This window comes from Megascapheus bottae, chromosome 13 (assembly GCF_031878675.1).
Source record: "Megascapheus bottae isolate mThoBot1 chromosome 13, mThoBot2.hap1, whole genome shotgun sequence".
Classification (NCBI taxonomy): domain Eukaryota; kingdom Metazoa; phylum Chordata; class Mammalia; order Rodentia; family Geomyidae; genus Megascapheus; species Megascapheus bottae.
The window spans coordinates 31,349,585-31,366,007 of record NC_143521.1 but is presented as its reverse complement, the minus strand read 5'-3'; the positions used below and the strand labels follow the sequence as shown (position 1 = coordinate 31,366,007).

The window sequence follows — 16,423 nt, the reverse complement described above, 5'->3', positions numbered from 1 at the left end:
CACTTTGGGACTCACCGTGGTAATTCCAGCCACATGACCCAGGATGGGGACCAGTCACCAGGCAGAGTCATGTTGTGGTTGGAGTCCAGGGCTGCTGGGCTGTTACAGTCTTCCTGAGGCTCATATTCTCTGACTTCCAAGGCTTTGAGTACCACAGAGGAGGCTGTGCTCTTCAGCAAGGCAACTGCCTCGCTGCGACTGACCTCTGTGAGCTCAGTGCCATTCACATTCAGTAAAATATCACCTGACAGGCAGAGAAGCAGATGCAGCATTAGGGACGTAAACAGGTTTGTGTTTGTTGTGCAACCGGGCAAGAATAGACAGCCTACAGGATGCAGCACAGGCAAGGCACCCCTCATAGAAGACAGTCTGGTTGGAGGCCTTCTGAACCACATCTGTCAAGATTTGACATTAAAAATAAGGAAGATAAAATGGTGGCTTTTTTTGACATATTATCAAAGAAAACCCACTTTAGCTTTTTGTGCCCTGGTGTTGTTTTGCTTTTAGTACAAAGTAGGTGTAATTGACAAAATACGTACACAGTGATCAACATGTATTAAGAACCCCTAAACACAGACTGAAGAATGACTATGAAACTATCTGTGACCATGTCTGGCAGAAGAGGCCAGAGCAGTGAAATGTGATCTTAAACAGAAAGAAGAACTTGTGTCGCCATTCACTGCATTCCTATGATGTGCAGAACCAGCTTAAGTTAAGCACCTATTATGTGCACTATGACTTCCACATTTCATGTCCTACGATCCTCTAGCCATGTTCTCTCATTGAGAACATGGGCTTCAATATTCTCTGCTGAGGGGCTTGCAGAAAAGCAAGAGAAATTCAAACCCACACCTCTCTTCTTTTACTTTCCATTCATCTTTTTATCTACCTCCCATGCACAACATCTCTCCCATGAAGACTAACTATATCTGGAGCAAAAGGAGAGGAAGAAAAATGGCACTTTGGAAAACTCCCATTTATCACTTGAATCTAAATCTTAAAGGCATAACTGCTCACCCACAAAAGCTACCCCTGTGTGTGTGCTGACAGTGTTAGTAAGGATACATATTTGTATCCTTCACTTAAAGTAACTCTAAAAGGTGTGATTATAGGAACAGCACTTAGCATGGTGTTTAATCAATGGCCATTAAATCAGAATCAATTAAAACTTGATCCTATCTCACAAAAATGGAACCGTTCATGAGTTTGTCTGCTCACTGGACTCACCCAGCAAAGATCCACTTAGAACAAGTGGGACCAGATTATGCCACAGCGCCAACTTGCTCATAAGTAGCAGTTGCCTATTAATCTTGAGAACATATGTAGGTTCTAGCCTTATTGGTAGGCAACTCAGCCTACCTCCACCTACAGTGAGCTCAGAGGGCAAAACCTGCACAGAACTATGCTCACACTAGTCTAGTCCTGTCAAATGGAGGTGGATAGCCTTGTTTAGTTGAATGCCACCTTCATTAAATTGGGAAGCAGTTACAAAACGGAGCAAGCCACTGATTATTCTCCATCTCAATGTCCCAATTCTCATATTCTCTTTTTACCTGTTTTTATTCTTCCATCTCGGCTTATCACTCCTCCTGGTTCCACGCTGATGACATAGATAGGCAAGTCCCATTCCCTGTGGGACGCTCCCCCTGCAACCGTCATGCCGAGAGATTCGCTGGGGTCTTTATGGATACTAACCACCTTCTCGTGACAAGTAGCTGCAGGGGAGAGGGGCTAAAAGGACACACAGAAAAACAAGTGGGTTTTTCCACAGGCAGCGATGACCTGAGTTGTCGACAAAGTGCAAAGGGCAGCAGTATTATGGTAGCCCGTGGTTCACTAAGAACCGTCTTTTTGCAACTCATCCCAGTTTCATGATTCCAAAATCTCTAAGCTAACTCAGAGTTTTCAGTTCAAAGGGAATTAGTGAAACCAAAGGCAGAACCAGGGGAGAAATCCAAAGTCTATAAAGCGAGCGGTTCACAGTATCTGCTGAGTCACCTTTTCCTGAAAGTGGTGTCAGCTCTTATCACTCATGTGTATCAGAAGTTGGCCAATACTTTTTAAAAAAGTAATCTTATTCTATATACAATCTTTCAACTTTTTCCTTAGTGTTTTCCAAACTTCCCTGACTGCACCAAGAGAAGAGGTGCTTAGTGGAGCACCTAGGTACTGAACATAGTAAGAAATTAGACTTTTGTCTATATGCCCTGTGTTTCAGATGGCCATTTGCATTCCTCACCAAAGAAGGACACTCACGGTAGAGATGGAAACCCCCAAGTCTCTCTGTAAATTCCTCATATCCAGAGTTGCCCAACTTGAATTGGGGAGGAGGAAAGAAAGGCAGAGATAATCTTTACTATCAGTCTTTTCTTCTTACTCCCTAATTTGGAGACCTCAAAATGTTTCCTTATGCTTAAAAATAATTTTATGATGAAATAGCTTAAGCTGATGAGAAAATATCACAAGCAATCAAGCATTCATCATTCAAGCAATACAAAATATGCTTTATAATATTTGCTTTGTATTTTAAAAATGAAAAAAGCATTTGAAACATCTAGAAACGTATGAAGAATAATGTCATGACTGACTCAGGCACCTTATAACTCAAGGTAAGAAATAAATGTTTGAGGGCTGGGAGTTTGGTCTTGTGGTAAAGTGCTTGCCTAGCATGCATGAAGACCTGAGTTTGATTCCTCCAAACAACATATACAGAAAAAGCCAGAAGGGATGTTGTGGCTTAAATGGTAGAGCTCTAGCCTTGAGAAAGCCCAAGGACAGTGCCCAGGCCCTGAGTTCAAGCAAGGACTGGCAAAAAAAGAAAGAGAAATAAATAAATGTATGTTTGTGTATGGTTAATAACAATGCACCTATGACTTCTTTCACCCAAGTTCCCTCTTTGCTCCCACTGAGGTAGTCACACCTAAATCTGGCACTCATTAAACTTTTCAACTGGCTAGAAGTTTCTCAATTCCACAAACCCTGGCTTGCCTTCTCGGTAATTCTTTGAGTTATTTAATCTCTTGTATTCAAAATGTCATGTTATTTCTAAAATGCAACAAAACATTAGTCAAAGCATAAACTAAGTCATCAAACATCTTTTAAATATGAAACACTCTTTTTTTGAGGCCAGTTCAGAAAACAGAACTATAAATGAAAAGAGTTACAGTTTCCCAGTAGGCCAGTGTATAAGAGATTAATTCCAGGAACTCAGAGACACAGTTGAGGGTTGTGGCAAAGCACAGACTTACATTTTCTGTGACTCATGGTGGATAATTAGAAGGATTTATAAAACTGCCGTGTGGTAGAGGCCTTTGGTAGCTTAATGAGTTAACATATTTAGTTAACAACTAAAATTAGTTAAGTCGGTGAGAACTTTGGTTAAGCTATCTTTCCATTAATAAATACTATCAGTTTAACTTAACCATGGTAATGGTATTAACAAAAAGATACCAGGAAACATTTTTTTTTTAATTTTTTCTTTCTTTCTTTCTTTCTTTTCTTTCTTTCTTTCTTTCTTTCTTTCTTTCTTTCTTTCTTTCTTTCTTTCTTTCTTTCTTTCTTTCTTTCTTTCTTTTTTGTGGGACATAGGGGTTGAACTAAGCCTGGGCGCTGTCCCTGAGTTCTTCAGCTCAAGGCTACCACCCTACCTACCCATGAGCCAAGCCCCACTTCCCATGTTTTAGAGGTTAATTAGAGATGAGTCTCAGGTCCTTTTGTGCCTGGACTGGGAAGCCTTTTTCTTTAAAACATTTAGCAGAATGTATTTCATCTGTCTGGCTTGCATATTGCAAATGAACATGGAATTTGTAATTTATGGAGGCCTAACTGTTTGCAGAATAGGGTAGGGATGGAATGTTAAGCTTCCTGGGTATAAAGTAGAGATTCTAAAGTAAAAAATGAAAGTCTTAGGTGGGTGCCAGTGGCTCATGCCTGTAATCCTAGCTACTTAGGTAGTTGAAATCTGAGGATCATGGTTTGAAGTCAGCCCCAGCAGAAAAGGCTGTGAGACTCTTACCTCCAATAAACTATTTAGAACAAGTGGGAAGTGGTGCTGTGGCTCAAGTGGGAGAGCACTAGTCTAGAGCAGAGGGGCTCAGGGACAATGCCTAGGTCCTGAGTTCCAGCCCCAAGTGGGGCAAATAGAAAAAAAGAAAAGTCAACCTATATCCTGATGTGGAATGAGAAAGGGACTTGTTCCCTTTTGTCTGTTGCAAAAATAGGTTACCTATAGGATTTTTGATATGTTTTCAATGACAAGTAATGAAATCAGATCTTAGAGGAAATGACTACTAAAACACTAAGCTCAGACTACACAAATCTTCATGTTTACTAAACAAGGTTTATTGGCAGTCATTAGAGAGGTTAAGCCATAGCCCCTAACAGAAGCCATTACCAGAGGTACAACTTAGGCCAAGTCACCTGACAAATTTGTGTCCTGAAGAATGAATTCCATTCTCAATGCATTCATCTGGGTCCAAAGTGTTTCAGCCTTTTTCTGAATTTGAATGCTACAAGACAGGACATGCTCTCTGGCATGCCTCAGTCTCCACTACTTCCTGATGTCCTCTGCACACTAAATACTCAAATCCTCCTTCAAGGCCTGTCTACAAACTCAAATATAGGAATCAAACTCAAATAAGGGAATCATCATTTCCAATTAAACTGGGAAACTAAAAAAACAGAAACCAAGTAAATCTCTTGCTTTATTTCTTGTGGGGTGTGTGTGTGTGTGATGGAGCTTGAACTCTGGACCTGTGAGTTGTCTCTGAGCTCTTCAGCTCAAGGCTACTGCCCTATCCCTGGAGCCACAGCTCCACTTCCTGTTTTCTAAAGATAAGAGTCTTATTCTTTAGTGCTTGGGCTGGCTTTGAACCTCGATCATCAGATCTCAGCCTCCTGAATAGCTAGGATTACAGGCATGAGCCACTGAGCCTGGCTCTTGATTAATTTCAAAGTGATGGGGCATAGTCTTTACACAATCCTGACTATAGAAACATCACATGTATTTGGCTTAATCTAGAAATTCCATCTCTGTAGGAAGTCTTCAGGATCCCGTTTTAAAACTTTCTCAACACCTTCCTCATTCATGATTGGTGGCAGATAATTGCTACCTCATCAAGTCTGAAGATTGAATTTGATCCGTGAGCCTTTTTAAGACCTCTCATGTTTCTTGAAATGACAAAGTCTAAAGGTGACACTTAGAAATGTTACAATACACAGCCTTCCCATTAGAGTTCCTTTGCAGGAGCTGCGGGCATGCTTGGCTGGCCTCACCTTGGGAGTGTTGGTCCTCTCCGCCTGGCCTGGGGACCAGCTGCCATTACTGACCCAGCCAGCTTCCTGAAAAATGTCTGGACTCTGCTGTCCAACCTGGCGGGACACAACCAAGTGAACACGCCTTTCACTGGCCTGTGTGAGAAGACACAAGAGTTAGCCACACCACACAGCTTCCATACAGAGCACCTGGCAACAGGTAGTAACTTTGGTTGTGCCTTTCTTCCTTTCTCTTTAAATGGACAAATATTGATCATAACCAACTTACCTTCTTCTTCCCTCCCTTCTCTCTCTTACCCCTCCCTCGCTCACTCCCTCCCTTCCTTCCTTCCTTCTCTCTCCCTCTTTCCCTCTCTCTCTCTTTCCCTCCCTCCCTTTCTTCCTTTCTCCTTTCTCCCCTACTTTCTTCCTTTCCTTCCTCTCTCAAAACATGAGATTGAACACAGGGTCTCTGGCATGTTAGTTAAGAGTTCTACTACCTCTAGTACTTTTGTCAGTGTCCATCCTATGCTTTGGCAAGAGCATGAATTATTTCTTTTAACCTTAAACTGGCTATTGGGCATTGTTCCAAAAAAAAAACCTAGGGAAGGTTAGGCTTATATAAATCTTGGAAGATCCAGGAATAGATAGTGCTGATGTATTTTTAATGAATGAGTCTACTGTACACAAGTATTAGAGTCTGGATGGAATAAAGTTCCTAGCATAAAGCAGTAGCTTAAATAACGAAAGGCGAACAGCAGAGAAAGAGAAGTAGGATCCATGGCAGCACCCTTATCATGACAGAAAGGGAGATTTTGTGTCTAACCATCTAACAATTCAGGGGTTGAAAAGGTAATGCCTCGAGGATGGAATGCAGCTTGATTAAACCCATTGCTTGCCTAGTTCATATATGACTTCCACTAATTCTGACTACTAGGTACACGGATATTTAGAGCATTCAGAAAAGCAAGAGAATTGCTTACTGGAAAGGTCTACTCCACACAGTAAGCCTACAGTTGCTTTCTGTATCAGATCAAGTTCATGTATGTGTGGTTATTACAGATTGGTTGACTGCTGAGCTTTGAGCTTTGAGATGAGCAGGGAAGACAATTAGACCTGAGCTTGTAAAACTTACAGAAAAAGGACTCTGTGGTAATCTAAGATATCCTATTACTGTAGTAGAAGATCATAATGAAAAGGTATAGCTAGATTTCATTACATAGGTCCCCAAGGATGAGAGTCTGGGAACAAAGATAGAGAAAGGAAATTCCTCTTTTTGTCCCATTCTTGACTGTTGCCCATCACCACAACAGAGATGTGACTGGCCTGCCCCCTTATTTCCCAGGTATGGTTTCGGGGCCATGGGAAAGTTAGGTACTGAGAGGAAGGCATGCCAAGTCCCCGCTCTTCATTACCTCCAACAACGGGAGTTGAAGTAATTGCTTTCTACCCACTATGGGCTGAATGTTTCTGTCCCTTCAAATTTCATAGGTTGAAATTCTAACCCCCAAGAGGATGGCATTGACTGGTGAAGCCTTTGACAGATGGTTAGGTAATAATGGGTGAGCCATCATAAGAAAGATTACTAGTGTTCTTACATGAAAAAGATTAGTGCTCTTTCAAAAAGCATAATGAACAGTAATCTTAGCTACAAGAGGTGATCTGAGGGTCATGGTTTGAAGACATCAGACAGACAAATGTATGATTCTCATATTTCTAGTTAACCAGCTGAAAGCTGGAGGGGGAGGTGTAGCTCAAGTGGGTTTGAGCAAAAAAGCTAAGGGAGAGTGTAAGGTCCTAAGTTCAAGCTCTGATCAGTGCAAAAACTTTTGAAAGCATGAAACACTTTGCCTCTTCTACTACTTGAGGACACAGTGAGAATGTGCCATCTATAAGAAAAGGGCCATTCACAGGTTTTGAGTCTATCAGTATCTTGATCATTAGATTTTTTGGGGGAGGGCATGTCCCTGAGCTCTTCAGCACAAGGCTACCACCCAACCACTTGGGCCACAGCCCCACTTCCAGTTTTCTAATGGTTAATTGGAGATAAGAGTCTCATAGACTTTAGTGCCCAGGCTGGCTTGGAACTGTGATCCTCAGTAGCTTGTCTTACAGGCATGAGCCACCATGCCTGGCACAACTTAGAATTTTTTTTGCCAGTACTGGGCATGAGCTCAGGGCCTGAGCACTGTCCATGGACTTTCTCAAGGCTAGAGCTCTACCACTTGAGCCTCAGCACCACTTCGGCTTTTTTCTATGTATGTGGTACCAAGGAATCAAGCCTGGGTCTTCATGCATGCTAGGAAAGCACTCTACCACTAGGCCAAACTCCCGGCTCAACATAGAATTTTTTATGAGAGTAGTTTTGACCTTAGAAAAGTCTTTGAGACCCCCCCAAAAAAAGCTGGAATTGGAGCCACGACCAAGTGTAGTATGCTATACTATATACTATACACTATTTATACACATACACAGCACATATATATAATAAATGTGTATATATAAATATTTACAATATACATAATAAATGTATACTTTATATGTGTATATATATATGTATATATACACATCAGCTCAACTGGATGTCTTATCTTCTTTCCAAGTACAAGGCTCCCTCTCTTCAGGAACTTGGACCTTGTTTATAAAATCTCAAGCAATTAGAATCCAATGAGCATATGAAGTCAGATCCACACAGTTGTCTTACAATGACCATAGCAACCTTTCATTTGCATTCTTATATTAATAAACATTCCTGATCCAGGTTCTCTGGAAACTCAGAGGTCAGTTGAGTGGTTGTAAATCAGATGAACTTTAAGACAAACTGCTAACATGCAGCAAGAATATTGATTATAAATTTCACAATAGGTGGTTGGCCAACTGGAGTCCTTAGAGTATTTTTCTTTACCCACAGCCCTGTCATCACACTCAACTTTGCTCAGTCATCATTTACAAGCCTGTCTTTGCCTGCCTATCTTGTATTCTGGTGTTTCTCATCACATATAAAGCCTGTGTCAAAATAGAACAAAAATAACAAGCTCAGAAAATAATAATGAGGAAAGCTGACATGTAGAACTCTGGTATTAGCCAATTACATTCAATTACTAGAAGAGAATTTTGTAATAAGGGTTTCTTTTTGGATGGCAAGCCTTGCTTATCCAGATAAGGTTATCTTAAGAAACTTCATGAAGTTAAAAAGAATTACAAAGAGATAAGCAGCAGCAAACATTCAGATCAAAACTTCAAACATGAAGCCTGCATTTATTCTCTTATCTTTGGGGGAAAATCCATTGTTTTGCAAGCCATTGGCAGCTGGCTTGTCTTCAGCCTGCTTTCATAGTCTATCACATTCATCTTGGACAAGGAGTATCCACACCATACTCCCAACACCTCCTATGAACTGTGAACATTTGAGACTTACATATCCGGTTAACCTGCCGCGCCAGAATCCACCCTGCCAGGAGCAGCCTGTAAGAGTGATTTAATTCACACAAGCACAGATTTCTCCATGCTGGCTCTAGTATTAAGCCGTTGGCAAGACTAACACTCTAATAAATAATCCTAGTATCAATTTACTTGGAAATAAATTCTCTGCAAGGCTGGATCTGTGGCTCTTACCAGCCACCTTGTAAATTGCTCACTGGGAGACTATTTGATGTATTTTCTTACATTGTGTTCGAAGATATAAAGGTGGAAAATGGGATAATGTGTTTGTCCTGGCTCTAACTCTCAGAGCATCTGGAATCAGGATAAAGAAACAAATCTCTGGCCCCAGTCTTCCATTGGTGTGTGTATGTGAGAAGGGGCCATGGTTGAAGCACAGAATAGCCAAAAGAGAGATTGATTCTTGAGTTCATACAACTTAATATGTGCCAGAAAAGTGGGAACAACAGGCCTGTAATTTCTACCACCAACAGTGGCAAAGAGGGTCAGTGATAACTATGGGCAGAGCAAAAGCTGGTGAAGAACCTAGATGCTGAGAGTGAGCTTCTCCCCCAGTCCAGGGTTTCTCCTGCTCATTCATAAAGGAGGACTGGAATTCAAGTGATCATCTCTGCTGCTTTTTTTTGAGGGGGGGGAACCTGTAAATGCTTAAACAGACTCCTTAACAACCACTTGGAACGAATGTATTCATTATGCTTCTTGCATTAGCTTTATCAGCTTTCAAGAGAAGAGTTAGGAACCACCCCACAAGACTACAGGACCTAATTCCATACAAACACCTGATAAGGAAGTCTCTACATTGATATCAGATTCAGGGGCTTTGTCACCTGGAGTAGATAGGCTGTAAACATGGCTCCCTCTCCAGCATAGCCCAGGTCCTTGGGAGACTAAGACATGAGTGGGTGGTGCTGTGAGACAGATGGATGAGATCCAGAGTGGGATTTATAATATCGACTGGTCTATACTTAAAGTGACATCCGTGAGAGCCCAGGTTTAAGTGATTTGTTGAAGCATGATCTTGCAGTGGGGTCCAGGCATGGTCTGGAATGCATGATTCTCCCATCCTCCTCCTTTTCCTACTGTCTTCAATGTGTACATCATCTCGAAAATCTAAAAGCTCAATAGTTTCCCTCATCTGTAGTAATCAGTACACATCTAGGACTCTCCTGGCAGAGGATTACAATAGCACAAAACCTAGGTACATAAGGATGAGACTAAATGAAAGGATCTCTAGGATATGGAAACAAGAGCTTTTTCTTGTGTGATTGTTGTTCCATGTTATTTCTCTTCTCCTTTGTTGCCCTTTGGTTAATCTCATATTGTTACTGTATCTGACTGTTACCTGGATTATTGCATATTTACTTGTTTCTTTGAAATAAGAAAGAGAAGGGGGAAAACAAGATGATTGGGAGGGGATGAGGGGAGGGTAAATAGAACAAAAACATAAGAAGGGGTATCAATGTGTGAGAACTAATGCACCTACTATCTGGCAAATGTAACTGTCACCCCTCTTTATATTACCTTGATAATAAAATGAAACAAACAAACAAAAATCCCTGAAGAGATCCTGCTTCAATCCAATAAACAGGGTAGATGTGGCTGTGTAGAATGGGACCAATGTGATGTATTCTAGTCTAACCAGCAAAATAAAGTCTTTCTGGTGACACCAGCAGCTAGGGGATTTCCACTTTGCTATTCTGTACAGGCAAAGGAGATTGCTGTGTGGGGTCAAGACTCTCATGGATACCTATCTTCCTTACAGCAGATTAACTGAATGATGACAGAGATTTGCAGGCCTGCAGTATACAATGAACCACAGCAGTCCAGCCCATTTCCAGAACAAAGGAGATGGCATCTAGACCTTACATTGCAAATCTAACAACTGGATGCCTTCAAACTGGATGTTATGATGAAAAGATACTAAAGCCATTGATCATTCCTGTTGTCTGATACCCAATGGGGTGAGGAAAGGAAGTGTGTGATCTCACCCTCCTTCCAGTGAGTGAAAGAACCTCTGGGGGAGAGATCTTAGGCTTCAGAAATATAAGTCCAGAATAAAAGAATAGTGATGAAAGTGGATATTCCCTACAAAATAAGCCTGGTGAAAGTCAATCTGGTTTACCATTCGTACATAGAACCATGCCTGTCACATTATAAAAGGAATTCATGTCTATCTTCTACCTGAGAGGTAGTAGCTCCTTCAGTGAACTAAAGGTGATCAGAACCTGATAAAAAGGAAATTAGGGAGATTTTGAGGAAAATGCTGGGAAGGCCTTAGGATTTGATCAAGGTATAAAAGGAGAATTAGGACAACAATTTGGTCTCTGTTTTTCCCACTAGTTGATAACTTCATGTTTATCCAAGAAACATACATCTTTTTGGGGTTAGAAAGCTAATGATGGGAATTGGCCCTGAGGCTCAAGTGGCAGAGTTCGAGTCTTGAGCACAAAGAGGTTCAGGGACAGAGCCCAGGCCCTGAGTTCCAGGCTAATATTGGAAAACCAAAACAAAACATACAGCAAAGGAAGAAAGAAGGAAAGGAAAGAAGGAAGGGAGGGAGGGATGGAAGGAGGCAGGGAGGAAGGAAATAAGGGGGAGAAAGATAGAAAAAAAAAGAAAAAGAAAAGGAAAGAAAAGAAAGAAAACTAATGAAGACAATCCCAGTGTCAATTGCCACAGGGTTACACAGAATGACTCTCTTTCTCTTGTGTGATCTGGAGGGGAGATCCAAGATTCAGGTTGTTCCATGGTAAAACAACATGTGCCTTGGAGAAAAAGGGCAGTGTTGTTTCCAGGCCTTTGACACTTACCAGAGTTAGACCTGTACTTAAGATTCATTCTCATAAAACTACAAATGAGAAGTCCTACATTCTCAAGAATGCATGGATTTTGGAGCCTCATGTAGCAATCATCTGGACTTTGAGAATTCAGCCCAAGGAGTTTTTTTGTTTGTTGTTTGTTGTGGGTCATGGGGCTTCTTAGCCTGGGTGCTATCCCTAAGCTCTTCAGCTCAAGGCAACCACCCTATTCCTGAGCCAAGCCCCACTTCCTGTTTTCTAGATGTTAATTGGAGATAAGAGTCACAGGTCATTTTGTGTCCAGGCTGACTTTGAACCTTGATCCTCAGATCTCAGCCCCCTGAGTAGCTAGGATAACAAGTGTGAGCCACTGCTCCTGGCAATTTTTTTTTTTATGCACCATTCCCGGGGTCTTGCAATACCAGGTTGACGCGTGGAGTGGATGGAACAAGCTCCTATTCCATCTCCGAGGCCCCAAAGGCCATTTAATATATTGTCCTTGGATAGAGGATGCATCAGATATTCAACTGATAAGAACAGATACTGCACTCGATCTTAGCCAAAAGGCCAAGAAGCAATGAGCCCAAGGAGATTTAAGAATATGTGTACAGGGTCCAGGAGTTTGGCCTAGTGGTAGAGTGCTTGCCTAGCATGCACAAAGACCTGGGTTCAATTCCTAGGTGCCACATACATAGAAAAAAAAAAGCCAGAAGTGGTATTGAGGCTCAAGTGGTAGAGCTCTAGCCTTGAGAAAGTTCAAGGACAGTGCTTAGGCCCTGAGGTCAAGCCCAGGACAGGCAAAAAGAAAAAAAAATAGTGTGTATACAGTGTGCATTAAATTTACCACAGTACCATGGTAAGATAATTTATCTAAGTAGGGATTGGATTCCGGTACTAGCTGGACTGATTTGTAAAACACACACACACACACACACACACACACACACACACACACACACACACACACACCCCTAGCAGGTCCTATTTTACTGGTGGTTCTTACTGGCTCCAAGGGACTTTAATATTTAAATGCCCATCAAAAGTTCCATTCTTCCCCCAACCAGGTATGCAGCATAACTATAAGTTAGAGTCATTTTTTAAAATAACACCTGTAGGAAGTGGCAGTATGAGGTGTTCTACTTTCTGCTTCTATCCAAAGCCCTGTTATCTTCTTTTTAAAAGTTTGAAGAAAGCTGGGCACGGTGGCTCACGCCTGTAATCCTAGCTACTCATGAAGCTAAAATCTGAGGATCAAGGTTGAACACTAGCCAGGACATAAAAGGACCCCAGACTCTTATCTCCAATTAACCTCTAGAAAATGGGAAATGGGGCTTGGCTTAAGGGTAGGGGGAATAGCCTGGAGCTAAAGAGCTCAGGGACAGTGCCCAGGCCAAGTTCAAGTCCCATAACCCACAAAAAAAGTTTGAAGAGGCCAATGTTCTATTACTTCTTATTTAAATGTTATTTCATCCGCAGAACAAATATCACACATATTTGTATTGACTTGGTATTGGCCTCTTTTTTTTCTACTACTTCCACAAATAGCTATATATGCTTTCTGCATAAAACCTGTGGATTACCTGAGAACACAGTCATTCTAGTAAAAGTACACAAAAAAAGAGAGAAAAACCTTGAGAAATAAAGAATGGTGAAAATCAAGTCAAATTCACTAAGCTGCTATAAGCAAGTCAATTGCTGTGTATGGGAGGGTTTTCTTCTCAGCCAGGCTTGACTGTTCCTCCAACACTAGGGTCTGATGAATCAAGGATGTTGCTGAATAAGCTGATGGTAGGACTCAACATATGTAAAGTTGGTCAAATTTACAACAGTTGTGGCCTCTCTGTAATAACTCTTCCTTGAAGTAATGTAGAAGAAAAGCAGAAAGTGTGGTACAGTGGGAGAGACATGACCAAGAGGACATGTTGTCTGGGAATTTCTTTGTAAGGCAAATGTGATTCATGGGGGGAGATATACACGGATGGCAACATAGCCAAGGACTGAGTGGAAATTTGAGTCTCAACCTTTGGTGGGTATTTAGTTTAATCCTTCCAGCCTGGTATGTGTTACCAGTATCACATAAATAAAAGCTCTTCAAAACAGCAAGATATTGCTCAGCTGAGTTTTGGCAGCATTCTTTTTATATTTATTTTTCAGCTTTGCTCTAGCTTTTTTTTAAGTTTTTTTTTTGTTCTGCTTATAAAGCACATTAGCTTTGTTTACTAAGCAAAAGGATCTTTGAGGAATTCCCACTGTTAGGCAAGATGTAATTTCAGAAATCGACTTTCTCAGGGGAAAAACCTCTCTGTAATCAGGATTTTTCCAAATAACATGAGGAAGACAGTTTTTCTTTTGCCTTCCTGTTAAAAAGTACCCTTGGCAGATTATCTCCACAATGTGAATTGTACCTGCAGAGGGCGCTAAAAAGGTCAACCAGAAACAATAGTTGCTAACATCTAGTTTTTAAAGGGGAAAGGGGGGGGTGGGGGGGATCAGCCAGGTTCCAGTGGCTTTCCCCTGTAATCTTAGCTTCTCAGGAGGCTGAGATCTGAGGATTGCTGTTTACAACCAGACCAAACACAAAAGGTCTTTTCTCTAATTAACCAGCAAAAGGCTGGAAGAGGAACTGATAGATTACAAGCCTTGACTGGAATAGCCGAATAAGAATATAAGGCCTTCAGTTCAAGCCCCAGCACAAACAAACAAATAAAATAAAAGAGGAAAAGAAATTCATGCCAAGAATGACAGTTCCTTCAAGAAGAAAAACTAGGTTCTTTTCTTTCTTTCTTTCTTTCTTTCTTTCTTTCTTTCTTTCTTTCTTTTTGTGGTTTAAAATTATTATTTATTTTTTTATTAAAGAATTTATTAACATTGCTTTTTTTTACATCCTATTTCAAATGACATGTTTAACAAACAAGTATTCAAGAAGGAATCTCTATCTACAATCACTGGCACTTAGTTTTTAGAACATAATCAAAATTAGGTTAAGGGCTTGTATATCATAGATACATATTAATCAATGTAATAAAACACTATGTCTATAGAGTCATAAGTTTTTATGTCTATGTAGTTGTGTTTATATTTCTTGTACCATGTCCATAGCATTGGGTATGCAAAATCCTAGGTATGTGTATGTTTTGTGTTCTGACTCCTTGGGACATTCATAGAAAGGCCATGTGCCTTATGCTGATTTGTGACATTAGGACAAGAAAATATTTCATGCTCTGAGAGGCCAAATAATTCACCACTGGACAGAGCATGGCTTGGCACATAGAAGCTGCTCCGCCAATGCTTATTGAACAAAGTCAAGGGGACTAAAAGTAGAGGTTACAACGTGGGAACAAATAGCACAGATAAGTAGCTCATGCTCTTTGGCAAATGGTTTGATAACAAACCCTTATTTTTTTATTTTTTTTATTTTTGCCAGTCCTGGACTTGAGCTCAGGGCCTGAGCACTGTCCTTGGACTTTCTCAAGGTTAGAGCTCTACCACTCGAACCTCAGCACCACTTCCGGCTTTTTTTTTTTTTCTATGTATATGGTACCAAGGAATCGAACCCGGGCCTTCGTGCATGCTAGGCAAGCACTTTAACCACTAGGCCAAACTCCTGGCCCGATAACAAACCCGTATAAGAGTAACTAACAAGTAGCATGTATCTTGTATCTATCTATCTATCTATGTATCTATCTATGTATCTATCTATCTATCTATCTATGCTGATAGCTTGACTACATTTATTAATTCAACAATATTAACTTAGTGCCTACTCCTGTCGGACATTGTTCTAAGTGCTTGAAATATGATATTCTACTATGCAATATTACACTGGACTGGCAGGTAACCATAAATTAGTTGATGTTTTTAAAAAAGCAGGTATTTGTGCATGCATTTGTGCACATGCACATTATGCCAAGTGAGACTGCCAGTGGAGGCTCATGATCGGAGCCCTACCACTGGCTTGAGTAAGGTTCTGACCTTGTACAGAACCTGTGAAGACTCCAGCCCTTCTCTCCCTGGAGCGGAAGCCACCACATGTACATGTGGAGGGGAATGAGTTACCCTGCTCATGTGACCCACCTGAATGAGATGAGCTGCGCTTTCTGGACTGCCGTAGCGAAGGTCATGTCCATTAATGGCCAACACACGATCATTCTCCTCCAGCTGGCCCTGCCTGTCTGCCATACCCCCATCCAGCACACTGAAGATGAACACGCCAGGCTCGTCCACCCTGCGCACCAGTTTTATTCCCAGCTGCTCCTCAGGGCTACTTTTGTTGAGAATCACGTGGAAACTGTCATCCCGGGTGCCATAGGTGTCCAGGGCCTGCCCAGTGCTCCTGCTTCGGAACTTCTGCTCACGCAGCACCGTGAGTCGAAGCACCTGGCAGGGCTGGCGCAGGAGGCGCAGAGCATAATTGTGAGGGACGTTACTGATGTCCATTCCATTGACCTGGGGGAGGAAGAACAGTGCAGTCAACTCCACAGCTCTGCCTCCCAGGCCCCGGATGCCATGTGCGAGACCCAGGGTTCATCCCCAGCAGCACACACAGCAACAACAACAAAGAAGTTAAAGCCCCGCCCACAGGATAACCAGTCTTGTCCAAGAGGCTGCTCTGCTCTCTTTCCTAATCCTTGACCTAACAGCTCCATCCCATCATGTGCACAACTTTGATGTTCCCTTCTGTAGCTTGCAAACTTACTTTTAGCAGGGAGGAAGAAAAAAGGAGGAAAAGGAAATAAAGAAAGTTTACTCTTCTACTTTAAGGATATTATTTTCCCTTTCTTTATCTTTTAAGGGTGCTAGGTTTCAAACCCAGCGCCTCAAACCCAGGGCCTCACACTTGCTTAGCTTATATCCCCAGTCCCAAATGGTTGCCTTAAATTGCTGTTCAAATCAAAGTGAGTGGGTATTTTCTCTCCAAAAAAATGTTCAGC

General features: G+C 41.5%; 1 protein-coding gene and 1 non-coding gene across 3 annotated transcripts in view; both read right to left on the bottom strand.

Moving 5' to 3' along the window:
- Lnx1 (ligand of numb-protein X 1) overlaps positions 1-16,423 on the bottom strand; it is an 89,021-nt gene that overhangs the window by 11,725 nt on the left and 60,873 nt on the right. For both annotated transcript variants that reach the window (XM_090343604.1, XM_090343605.1), the window contains exons 5-8: positions 15,567-15,938; positions 5,275-5,409; positions 1,554-1,731; positions 16-244 (exon numbers count right to left, since the gene is read on the bottom strand). In XM_090343604.1, the coding sequence (XP_090199730.1) occupies positions 16-244; positions 1,554-1,731; positions 5,275-5,409; positions 15,567-15,938 (914 nt within the window). The remainder of the gene's footprint in view (positions 1-15; positions 245-1,553; positions 1,732-5,274; positions 5,410-15,566; positions 15,939-16,423) is intronic.
- LOC150055758 (U2 spliceosomal RNA) lies at positions 11,882-12,071 on the bottom strand. Its single transcript, XR_016537530.1, has one exon. It is a non-coding gene; the product is annotated as a U2 spliceosomal RNA (small nuclear RNA).